This window comes from Cervus elaphus, chromosome 26 (genome assembly GCF_910594005.1).
Source record: "Cervus elaphus chromosome 26, mCerEla1.1, whole genome shotgun sequence".
In the NCBI taxonomy this organism is placed as follows: Eukaryota; Metazoa; Chordata; class Mammalia; order Artiodactyla; family Cervidae; genus Cervus; species Cervus elaphus.
Window position 1 is genome coordinate 30,896,577 of NC_057840.1, and position 12,602 is coordinate 30,909,178.

At 37.0% G+C, this 12,602-nt stretch overlaps 1 protein-coding gene across 4 annotated transcripts in view; it reads left to right on the forward strand.

The window, feature by feature from the left end:
* The window catches only part of STXBP5 (syntaxin binding protein 5), a 152,858-nt gene that overhangs the window by 92,885 nt on the left and 47,371 nt on the right, over positions 1-12,602 (forward strand). For all 4 annotated transcript variants that reach the window (XM_043887954.1, XM_043887955.1, XM_043887956.1 and 1 more), the window contains 7 exons: positions 431-503; positions 2,176-2,323; positions 2,527-2,594; positions 2,870-2,910; positions 3,834-4,054; positions 4,544-4,722; positions 10,897-11,022. In XM_043887954.1, the coding sequence (XP_043743889.1) occupies positions 431-503; positions 2,176-2,323; positions 2,527-2,594; positions 2,870-2,910; positions 3,834-4,054; positions 4,544-4,722; positions 10,897-11,022 (856 nt within the window). The remainder of the gene's footprint in view (positions 1-430; positions 504-2,175; positions 2,324-2,526; positions 2,595-2,869; positions 2,911-3,833; positions 4,055-4,543; positions 4,723-10,896; positions 11,023-12,602) is intronic.

A 12,602-nucleotide genomic window follows, 5' to 3' on the forward strand; every position in this document is an offset into this window, starting at 1 on the left:
CTAATTGAGATATAAATATATAATGCATTTTATAGTTGATATGCACATAGAAAATACCCAAGAAAGAGTTATAATATTATAGTGGTAATCTAGTGGATTTCTATGAGATCCAGTAATGAGAGCTGTTCTTAAGGGTATTCAGATTTAAATTTGAGATATGTTATTCATGTACTGTCTTGGACTTTGCAATACCGTGGAAGGTACTGAACTTGTCTAACTCATCTTTACAAAACAAATAATTATTTATGGTGTATTATATAGATTTATCTCATTTAAAACATACTGCCCTTACATTATATGAAGTACAATATCAGAATGTTAAATATTTGAATGGAACAAAATAAAAACCACGGCAACATGTTTTGTTATCTAGTTTGCAGTCCTCTTGCATATTTGTAACTATTGTTCATGCCTTGTTTTCCTGTTCCAGATTTTCAAGAACCATATGCTGTGGTTGTTCTGCTAGAAAAGGATTTAGTACTAATAGACCTTGCACAAAATGGGTAAGAAATAAAATTTGGTTAACAGTTACTTTAGTATGTGGTGAAGAAAGAGTCTCTTTAGGATTGACTGTTTCATTTCTTTGAAAATGCTACATTTATATTCATAACCTGGACTCCCTTTTAGAACTACAGATACACATTTCTCATTACCTGCCAAATTTCTCCATTATGGTACTCATATAGAAATCCAAGTTTATATCAAAATTGTTGAATTTCTGAAATTTTTTATGATTCAACCTAATACTTGAATACCTTGAAAGTGAAAATGAAAGTCACTCAGTCGTGTCCAACTCTTTGTGACCCCATGGACTTGGACTATATGGTCCATGGAATTCTCCAGGCCAGAATACTGGGGAGTGGGTAGCCTAACCCTTCTCCAGGGGATCTTCCCAACCCAGGGGTCGAACCCAGGGTGGATTCTTTACCAGCTGAACCACAAGGGGAAGCCCAAGAATACTGGAATGGGTAGCCTATCCCTGTTCCCCAGTTCGATTCCTGGGTTTGGAAGATCCACTGGAGAAAGGAATAGGCTACCCACTCCAGTATTCTTGGGTTTCGCCTGTGGCTTAGCTGGTAAAGAATCCCCCCCAGGTTCAGTCCCTGGGTTGGGACTATCCCCTGGAGAAGGGAAAGTCTACCCACTCCAGTATTCTGGCCTAGAGAATTCCATAGACTGTAAAGTCCATGGGGTCGCAAAGAATCAGACATACATGACTGAGCAACCTTCAACTTCACTTCACTTCACCAATCTTGTTACTCTTTTCTTTAAATCCCTTTGGATCTCTGTTGGTTTTTTATGTAAAAACAGTTTCTCAGCCTGCTACTCTACATAGAAGGGATTCAGCGTACCTTTCCAACCTGGTACCTGTTCTCCAGGAAAACTGAACAGTGTCAAACAAGCATCACACGTCCATGTCTTTTCTTACCTAGCTCCCAGCAGCTGAAACATTCCACGTGTGTCACTGCCATCAAAAATCCACGTAACTTTCAAAGGCAGCCTTCTTTTCCTCTTCAAGCTTTTCCTATTCTCTCGTAACCAGATGTATCATAGCTGACCTGTAAATTCTCACCATAGCTCCTGTGCAACTTTTAGTGGTATTTCCAACATTCTGCTTGTTCTAGATTAGATGATAGCATGTTTACTTATAAATTTCTTGAATGGAAGGACATTGTATTACATTAGTTGTATTTCCTGAGAGATAATCATTAAATATGGTTTTAATGAGTTTACCCATTCAGTATTTCTGGATTGGGGGCACTTTTGCCCCTCAAGAGACGTTTGACAGTGTCTGTGTAGACATCTGAGGTTGAGGGGAGGGGTGCTGCTAAACATCCTCAGTGCACAGGGCCGCCCCGGTGATACTGTCTGACCCACAATAGGAGTGGTGCTGAGATAGGAAAACCCTAAAGTCTAAGTGAATGGTATTACTTACCTTACTTTACGGCATTCCAAAATTCACATCAACTTAGTGCGTGCTAACTGCAATAATGATTTTTTTTTCTTCCTGAAAATAACAAGACCATGTCAAACAAAGGAATTTAAAAACATTTACTCTCAGTGATAGCCCTAGAATAGCCTATTATTAAATAAGTTTAAATATGTTTTTCATTGTTTCATTAATCATAGGTAATCATTCATTAACAAATGTTTTTTCTTTTCCTCTTGTTAAAGATACCCTATATTTGAAAATCCCTACCCTTTGAGTATACATGAATCCCCTGTTACATGTTGTGAATATTTTGCTGATTGTCCCGTGGACCTTATTCCTGCACTTTATTCTGTTGGAGCTAGACAGAAACGTCAAGGCTACAGCAAAAAGGTATTGAACATGAATTTTACTCTTTACTTCACATTTCAGTATTTTATACTTCTCACCTTAACGTGGTTGATAGTGATACCTTTTCTAGAGAAATTAAAAATCCTTTCTGGAAATGAAATATGTTATTTACTATTGTCATAAATATTTTGTGAAGATACATGCTATGCTTGGAAATTGCTTTACACAATAATCTTTTCTTACAGGAATGGCCCATTAATGGAGGTAATTGGGGCTTGGGTGCTCAAAGCTACTCAGAAATAATTATTACAGGGTAAGTAAAAGTCTGTTTTCTCCTTAAAAAAAATATTAATAACTAAATATGATTAGGACTACATGAATATTAATTAGTTAAGCAGGTAGTACTTTTCTTTATACAGTAACATCATAAGTAATAAGTTATTTTATAGAACCTATGAATTTATCCTAAATTTTACCTTTTTCCTCATTTTGGTAACTATGTTTAAGTAACAATATATCTAACTTCAAAGAAAAAATTAGTGTAAATTTTTTTCTTCAACACATTCTTAATTCATTTGCTTTTCACAGGCATGCTGATGGGTCGATTAAGTTCTGGGATGCTTCTGCGAGTAAGTATTCTGAATATTATTTGTTACATGCTATGCAATTATTGCTTTTATGTAATCTGTTTTGTAATAATTGCATAGCTAACATTTAATTTGAAATTTAGAGGCTGTAAAGTTAATGCTTGATTTATCAAGTATTTGAGTAGAATTTATAATAGATGAAGATATTTGAAGGATGTTAATTCGTAAATCAAGAATAATTCTCAGCAGAAATACTCAAATCCTTTTTTCAGTATTTTTTCAAACCTTCTCTTCCTAACTCAGAGATAAGAGAAGAGAGAATATGTTTCAAATCAACATAAATCTGTTGAATAATTTTAGTGTCTGATTCTAAACTTATATCATGAAAGTTTATGCTCTCTATGTGAATTATATACAGTGGTTACATTAGCAAAAAGGAAAGAATGCTTTGAATGAGTAGTGTACAAACACTACTAATTACGAAATTAGAATCCAGTTAACTCAGGGTATATTATGCTTCATCATGAAGGAGTGTGTTAGATAATAGTGGTACCTTTCTGAGAGAAAATAATTCTGTAAAGCAAAATATGTGCTTTATTATTTTTATTTATGCTTTTATCTTTTTTTTTTATTATATATTTATTTTTTTTTGTCATACATTGATATGAATCAGCCATAGATTTACACGTATTCCCCATCCCGATCCCCCCTCCCACCTCCCTCTAATCTTTTTACTCATTTTTTTGATAATCTAAATTCATCATGATGGTGATTTTTTTTTAAATGAATACAATGAGTGTACCTTCTTTGGTCGATGAAGTGCAGTGAATACATTATGTAAAAGAATAAGAAATACAGACATAGGAATAAAAATACGATTCAAGAAACAGGCTGTTTTTCTGATGTGATATATCCCCTTTTATTCTTTTTGTACTAAGATATTTTATCCTTTTTTTTTTTTTTAGTAACTCTACAAGTATTATATAAACTAAAGACATCTAAAGTATTTGAGAAGTCAAGAAATAAAGATGAGAAGCCAAACACAGACATTGTAGATGAAGATCCATATGCCATTCAGATCATCTCCTGGTGTCCCGAAAGTAGAATGCTGTGCATAGCTGGAGTTTCAGCTCATGTCATTATTTATAGATTCAGCAAACAGGAAGTGATTACAGAAGTCATTCCGGTAGTTGTCTCTGAATTATTTTCAATGTCAAATGTCTGACATTTACAAGTTTTCAAATCACTTAGGAGACTGTCGTACTCATTTTTAAAACACCTCAGTATTTACATTGAATTTACCTTTTGTGAAGAAAAGGCATATTTTTATGTATATCTTTTTACTGAACATTTATTTAAATCTTTAAATGCATTCTGTTTCATTTAAGGAAAGGATATAAGTATGAGCCTAATCTAATTTAGCATTAACAGGAGTGCCATAAACCCTAAAATCAAAATGTGTATGTGTGAATGTACTTGCACACAAACACACAATCATTTTTAAAAAGCTGAGTCAGAAACATTTTTTTCTTTGTGAAATCTTTATCTTTAGTAAGCTCACTAAATTTTTCCTTTAAAAATGTTCTTTCCACTTTAGTGTACATGTGTGTATGTATAAACTAACAAAATGAACAGTAATTGTTAGGAGAGGGTCAACTGTCTTATTTTACAACAGATGCTTGAAGTTCGGTTGTTGTATGAGATAAGTGATGTGGAAACCCCGGAGGGTGAACAGGCTCCACCTTTGCCAACACCGGTTGGGAGTGCCAATCCACAGCCCATCCCCCCTCAGTCTCATCCTTCTACCAGTAGCAGTTCATCTGATGGGCTTCGGGACAATGTCCCTTGTTTAAAGTAAGTTAAAGAAAAATACAGATGGTTTGGAACTTACCTCTTAATTTAGATAAATTATAAGCATTAGTAAAGTTAAGTAATGTTTTCCCATGATAGAGTAAAATGACATAACTACTTCTCTTTCTGCATTTCACTGTGGTTAATCCAACTCATTTTTTTTGTGGCACCAAGAGGAATATGATTGCATTCCATGATTTTATCCTTAAAGTAATATGATTTGATCTCTAAACCTACTGGTAGAGCAGCATGGATCTTTCCTCTGTATCTAGCTCATTCTTCTCAATCCATCATCATGTTTTAGTCTGGGTTTATATGTGGATCAAATGTACACGTAGACTGCTTTCTGGCGTTCTGAAAATTCTGTTTTTTCAGCCTTTAGAGATACAGTTGTTCGGTAATCATTTTTTTTCTTTTTCTGAATCTTCTTTAATATCACAACATTGTTATGTAAATGCCTTTATTGTAGAAATCCAGATTTAATGCGTTTTGCTTTTCTATAGGAGTAAATTGGACAAAATTTATTTTTACTTTTATATTATTGAGTGGTTAAAAGTTTTAAAGCATCAGTTCAGTTCAGTCACTTAGTCGTGTCCAACTCTTTGCGACCGCATGGACTGCAGCACACCAGGCTTTACTGTCCATCACCAACTCCTGGAGCTTACTCAAAGTCATGTTCATTGAGTTGGTGATGCCATCAACCATCTCATCCTCTGTCATCCCCTTCTCCTCCTGCCCTCAATCTTTCCCAGCATCAGGGTCTTTTCAAATGAATAAGCTCTTCGCATGAGGTGGCCAAAGTATTGGAGTTTCAGCTTCAACATCAGTCCTTCCAATGAACACCCAGGACTGATCTCCTTTAGGATGGACTGGTTGGATCTCCTTGCAGTCCAAGGGGCTCTCAAGAGTCTTCTCCAAAACCACAGTTCAAAAGCATCAATTCTTCGGTGCTCAGCTTTCTTTATAGTCCAACTCTCACATCCATACATGACCACTGGAAAAACCATAGCCTTGACTAGACGGACCTCTGTTGGCAAAGTAATGTCTCTGCTTTTTAATATGCTGTCTAGGTTGGTCACTTTTAAAGCATATGAGCCTTAAAAATGGCATAGAAAGAAAACAAAGAGTTAAAATCACTGAATGATTTCATGAAGACTATGATTTAAAGTATTATATTTACAAAGAAGTCAATTAGGGTGTAAAGAGAAGACAATTAAGGTCGTGACTAAAAGTGGTTGTGGAAAATGTCGGAGATTCAATACAAAAGTTGGGGGCAAAAGGCAGACTGTAGTAGATTCAAGATAGGGTAGTCAGAAAGACAGTTTGCATTTGTTAAAAGAACCAGTCTTTATACTGTTTTGACTTTAGGTCTACTAGAACCATTACCGAATAGTTCAATAGTTGCTGAGGAGATTGTCTGCGTCATCAAAAATGCATTCAACCAGAGATAAAGCAGATTTTTTTATATTACAATCACTCATGATATAGAGCTATAGAAAAGTACAGCTTTTTAAATCTTCTTTATGTGCTTACGTAAATTTGAGATTGTGTTCTATGCCAGTGGTTCTCAAACAGGGGTGGTTTTGCTCCTCAGAATGCTTGGCAATGTCTGGAAACAATATTTGTCACAACAGGAAGGAGTGCTACTGGCATCTACTGTGAAAAGTGAAAGTCGCTCAGTCATGTCCGACTCTTTGCAACGCCGTGGCCCGTACACTCCATGGAATTCTCCAGGCCAGAATACTGGAGTGGGTGGCCTTTCCCTTCTCCAGGGGATCTTCCCAACCCAAGAATCGTACCAGGGTCTCCTGCACTGCAGGCGGATTCTTGACCCGCTGAGCTACCAGGGAAGCCCGGGCATAGAGCCCAGGGTTGATGCCCGACATCCCGCCGTGCACAGGACAGCGCCGCACAGCGGGGTTAGCCAGCGCAGGGCGTCAGTGGTGCCGAGGGTGGAGGCTGGTCGGGCCTTGGAGTGTATGCGTGGAGGCGAAGCGGCTACTTTCTTAGAGAGGTCTGAGGTTTCTTCCCTCTTCCGCTCCCCCCTCCCCCCACTCTCTCCCCTCCTCCCTACCCCCTCCCCTTTCCTTTCTATCCCATGTGTATATATACACACATACTTCCTTTCTGCCACAGTCTGGCATATGTTTAGATAGAATGAGACTTGGAAATAAAAGAATTCTACATCTTTCCCTTTTGTTACTTACTCTGTAGTACTTTAAACTTAAATTTGTAAAATTTACATTAATGTCACTTCTGATTTTCATGTATATTTCTCCTGTTTTTTGTTTAATTTTTATAAGCATATAAAGTAGTTTGAGGTTTGATTTGGTAACAAGTTTGAGATTTTTGTCTAAAATCCACATATTCACTAGTGACTTTTAAATCACAGGCAATTTGAATTATATATATATTTATATATTTTTTTTACCATTTTAATAGTTTTCAGGTAAATGCAGTTATTGTTAACTTCACATCGTTTTAGTCCACAATCTCAAAAACCAATTTTAAAAGTCAGAGATATGTGAAAATAACTAATACTTAGATTTTGTTTGTTTTTTGTACAAATTATTTTTGTACTTCATTCAGTTGTGGTTTTTTTTCCCATTGAAGTATAGTTGATTTACAATGTTATATTTCTGCTGTACAGCAAAATGATTCAGTTATACCTATATATATGTTCTTTTTTAAATATTCTTTTCCAGTGTTCTTCATCATAGGATGTTGAACACCGTTCCCTGTGCTGTACATTAGGCCCTTGTTTTTCATTCATTCTGTGTGTAATAGCTTACATCCGCGAACCCCAGCCTCCCCTCCATCCCTCCCTGCACGTAACTGTCTTTTGAAGAAACTTTTTAAAAGTAGCTGTTTGATTTTGTTTTTAAGTATTTTCATTGTGCTTTTTGCAGGGTATTAGTCAAATCAGACAAATCGTTTTGAAACTGCCAGGCCTCCAAACATTATTTTTAAATTTAAAATACGTTTGTACAAATTATGGAGCTTTTCATAAAAATAAGTTCTACCCTTTGTCTTTAAAAAGGAAACAAGTTAATATATTAAAAACATTAAAATGATAACTTGCATATAACCATTATACACGTTAAACATAATGCCCACCCAGCCCTCATTTTGTATGTTTAAAATCTAACATATGTCATCATTTCTTGATTCGATTTCTAATTTTTTACCAGTTGAGGCTTTTTCAGCATGTTTGACTGTTTAAAGTTATTTTTACCTGAGAATGTTTTTGTTTCTTCATACTAAGTAAAATAAAAATTCTATGACTTCTGTGTGTCTTCATCACTTACATCTAAAATGTGCCCATATATGGCTATCTGAAATTATCCCTGAATGCCTGTTCCTGCTCTTGAAAATCTTAGTGTGAGTATATAAGTGTGAAAGTCACTCATTCGTGTCCAACTCCTTGCAACCCCATGGACTGTGTAGTTCATGAATATCTCCAGGTCAGAATTCTGGAGTGGGTAGCCGTTCCCTCATCCAGGGTATCTTCCCAACCCAGGGATCGAACCAAAGTCTCCAGCACTGCAGTCAGATTTTTTACCAACTGAACCAGGAGGGCGGCCCTGAGAATCTGAGGTGCACATAAGTATGCCAGAGGGAGAGTGGACACTTCGTTGAAGCTTACTTGACTCACACAGGGAGAAAACAGCACACTCGGACTCTGCAGGCTGTGCTTGTGTCGACAGAGGCTGTCTCTGGTGGAGGTGAAATGCTACTCAGTCTTTATTTTTGTCTTTTGAGGTGGATGGCTGTGGCTGATCAGTGGGTGTTTCCCAGAGGAAAATTAGAACTTCTGCTTCAGCCAGTGTGTAGTTCCGAGTGTATTAACTTGCAGACTTTGCACAGGCAGTTGTGACTGCAACTCAGCTCATTTTAAGAGTACCCTGGGTGATTCACATTTACTCCAAAACTCAGACAGCATCATGACCCTTTGCTTACCTGGACTGAGTCTAGCAAATATGACAGCAAAAGGTCTGGTGTTGTGGTGTTCTTCATGGAAGTACCAACTGAAAGATCCAAAGGGTTCTCTGAGTTTAGTGTCAGGAGGTTAAACATGGAATAGACTTCCGGCTGTCCTTCTTTATACATTTAGTCCAAGGCAGAAGCCTCAAGAATCATTAGCATAACCAGGCTTTGTGTATGTTTTACAAGAACAATTACTGGAGAGTCTGTGCAATCAAAAATGTCCCCACCTTGAAGTAAAAGTAGATTTTTTTAATAGTAAAAGTAGTCACACAAATAGCTCATATTTTATAAAAATTTTATCTTCCAAATTCACTTGAAGTTTACAAGTAATAAAGGTATTAGCTTAGTAACTTTATTCCTTAGAAAGTCTCACATTTATAAACAAACCCCTCCTTTGCTCCCTCTAACATGCTTATAACAAGTTGAACCAATGTAAGTTTTGTGTGAACTCACTCAACATAAGTGAGTATAACTGTTTGCTGAATAGTTCACTTGAAGACCCCTACCATCCCCTCAAAGTTAACCACGTCTTCTTCTGAGACTGGCTCTTCAGCCTGACATCTTTTTTCTTTTTCAAAACTTAGAATCACTGTCTTCTTTTTCTCCCCTCCTCCGCCTCTAATCAGCCTGCAGCTCGTTCATTCATTCCGTAAATATTGAGTACTTCATCTGCTGGAGTATTAAAAGTAACGGTAAGGTATCTACCTTAATGGAGTTTATGAACCTTTTTGAGACTTAGTTCATGCGTTTCAAATCTGTCTTATTATTTTGCATCACACGAATCACAGGAAGTTCCTCATGAGTCTTCTTATTCTACTTCATCTTGTGAAATTCTACAGTTAATCTTCCCAGAATATTTCTCCTAAACCTTCACTGGCTTTTAATTCTTTAATAATGAAAATGTATGCCTTTTGCATAATTTGGCCGTTGAAAAACTTCTCTCAGAGGTACTCACAGTATCTTTATACTGTGATTAAGTAGTAATATTCCCACTTTCAAACAGGAAGACATTAAGTGGCAGAACCAAGACTCACACTCTAGCACTTCAGAGCCCTGAGTTCTTTCTACCAACATCAGACCTTTGCAGCCAGACCTCACAAACCCTCCAAAGTCTGGCCCTGGCCTATCTCGCTATAGTGACTTTTTTTTTTTTAATTCTTACTATTACTACACATACCTTCTACTGTGACCAAACATACACACTTGTTAATCTTTGTGGCTTTCCTACTTCTTTATCTTGTTAGCATATTTTTTTGCAAAAGCAATTTTTTGACACTATCGAGCAGTTTTTGGGGGAATAGCCTATGCTATCAAGGGGCTTCCCTGATAGCTCAGTTGGTAGAGAATCCTCCTGCAATGCAGGAGACTCCAGTTCGATTCCTGGGTCAGGAACATCGATGGAGAAGGGAAAGGCTACACACTGCAGTATTTTTGGATTTCCCTGTGGCTCAGCTGGTAAAGAATCTGCCTGCAATGTGGGAGACCTGGGTTCAATCCCTGGGTTGGGAGGATCTCCTTGAGAAGGGAAAGGCTACCCACTCCAGTATTCTAGTCTGGAGAATTCCATGGACTATAGTCCATGGGGTCACAAAGAGTCGGAGATGACTGAGCGACTTTCACTTCCCTTCACTTCTATGCTATCAAAAATACTACCAACTCAAAGTCAAAGTAGATTTTTTTAGTAGTAAAAGTGGTTATGCAAACAAAAATAAATTGCCCACATTTTTTATACATTTTCCTTAATTCCTTATGTTTTAGGCCAGTTTTCATCTACTTATACTCTACCTTTTTCAAGTTTTAAGTCTACTCTTCTATCTTGGGTTTTTTCTGTAACTTGATTCTTTTTCCTCTTAGACCTAGAGTGCAGCTTCTCTTTGTTCTTCTCTCCATCCTTCCCTGGTCTTCTTTCATTCCTCTCTACCTACTCCCTCCTTCTCCCCTTTCACTTCTCCCCTCCCTCCCCAATTTATATGTAGAACTTATCTATGATTTGTTGCTTATCTATGTGTTTCATCTCCAACTGGATTAAATGATTCTAGAGGACAGGATTCTGATTTTTGCATTTTTATATCATATACTTTCATATATAAAGTTATTTTGTATAGTTATTGATGGATGACTTTATAATTACATAGGCTAATAAGATAATTGAAGATGTGTTAAAAGGCAACATATTTTCCTTTCTTACAGAGTTAAAAGTTCTCCACTTAAACAGTCTCCAGGTTATCAGACAGAATTAGTTATACAGTTGGTGTGGGTGGGTGGAGAACCACCACAACAAATAACCAGTCTGGCAGTTAATTCTTCCTATGGATTGTAAGTATAATTTATGTATTTCTGTGTCTCTTCATAGTGTTCCATCCATGCATTTTTATATTTTTAAAAAAAGAATGGGTGATCCTTATTATATCACTTAAAATGTTGTATAAGCTTCAGTGTCAGATCAAATTCAGTGTTTATTTGGAACATAATTCTGTTCTGAATAATTTACTCTGGATGTGCTTGTTACTACTTCCTTATCTAAAATTAAATATCTCATGGATCAATGAATCTCTCCTCACCTTGATATACTCTGAGAAATAATTTCCTTGTTAATATTTGGTATAATAAAAGTCTAACATCAACCCAGAAGACTATGTTCTAAATTGATTCTGTAAATGTTGAACCATAGCTGCATAATTTATTCTTTCTCCTTCCATAGTTAACTTGTAAAAACTGTAAAGACATAGTCATAGCTTAGTAAAGTATTCATCTTTACTTCAGGTGTGTTTTTATTTATCAGTTCATGCCTTCAAGTGTATGGTGTTCATAGTACATACTATTTATTATAATAGGATAGAATCATAAAGTATTTACTTTTGTTTTAAAAATCAACACTGTCTGGCTTCCTGGTGGCTGAGTGGTCAAGAATCCACCTACCAGTGTAGGAGACACAGTTTCAGTCCCTAGTCTGGGAAGATCCCACGTCCCGCCTGCAGAGTAACTTGTGCCCGCACACCACATCTACTGAGCCTGTGCTCTAGAACCCAGGAGCCTCAGCCACTGAGCCACGGACCTCAGCCACCGAAGCCTGCATGCGCGAGAGCCTGTGCTCTGCAACAAGACAGGCCATTGCAGTGAGAAGCCACGCAGTGTAACTAGACAGTAACCCCCACTCACCTCAACTAGATAAAAGCCCACGCAGCAACAAAGACCCAGTGCAACCACAAGTCAATCAATAAATAAAATTATTTTTTAAAAAAATCAGCATTGTGATAAAAGAGAAACCGCATGCCAACTGTTTGGTCCAGAGCTGTTTGTCTTGTGTAGGTCGAGTCTCCTTCCTTGCTTCTAGCCCTAAGGACTCATTCCTCTTCCTTCTTCCTTCCAATAGCTACTACCACCTACACTATCTCTTGCGTTTGTGCACGTAGATAAGACTGGCCACAGCCTGAAATAGTCTTCTCTAATGTCTTTTATTTGCTGTCCCACAGTGTGGAAGTACAGATGTTCCTTTTTTTTTTTTCTTTAGTATTTTGCTGCTCACAGCCATAACAGAAACAAACTGGAAATAAGAAGCAATAGAATGTTTCAAAGGAAGTTGCAAATCAGTTGCTCACAGTCCTGATTGGGTTCACAACTATACTTTGTTTAGGCTTTTTCATGTATTTTTAAAATTTGAACTAATTGCTGAGACTTTTTAATGTGAAAATCTGTATTTAGAGCTTTAATTGAAAAGTTCGATTATCTAGCCCGCGTCTCCATTCCTGGTCGGCCGTAGTCAGCAGGAGCGGAGGTGAAGCTTCCCCTGTTTAGATGAGTTGTTCACTCTTCAGGTCACCACAGTCCTTAGTCGGCGTGTTTTACTTACCTATATAGCCCCTCTGTGTATGTTAGTTTTCAACGCCTGGCTTACG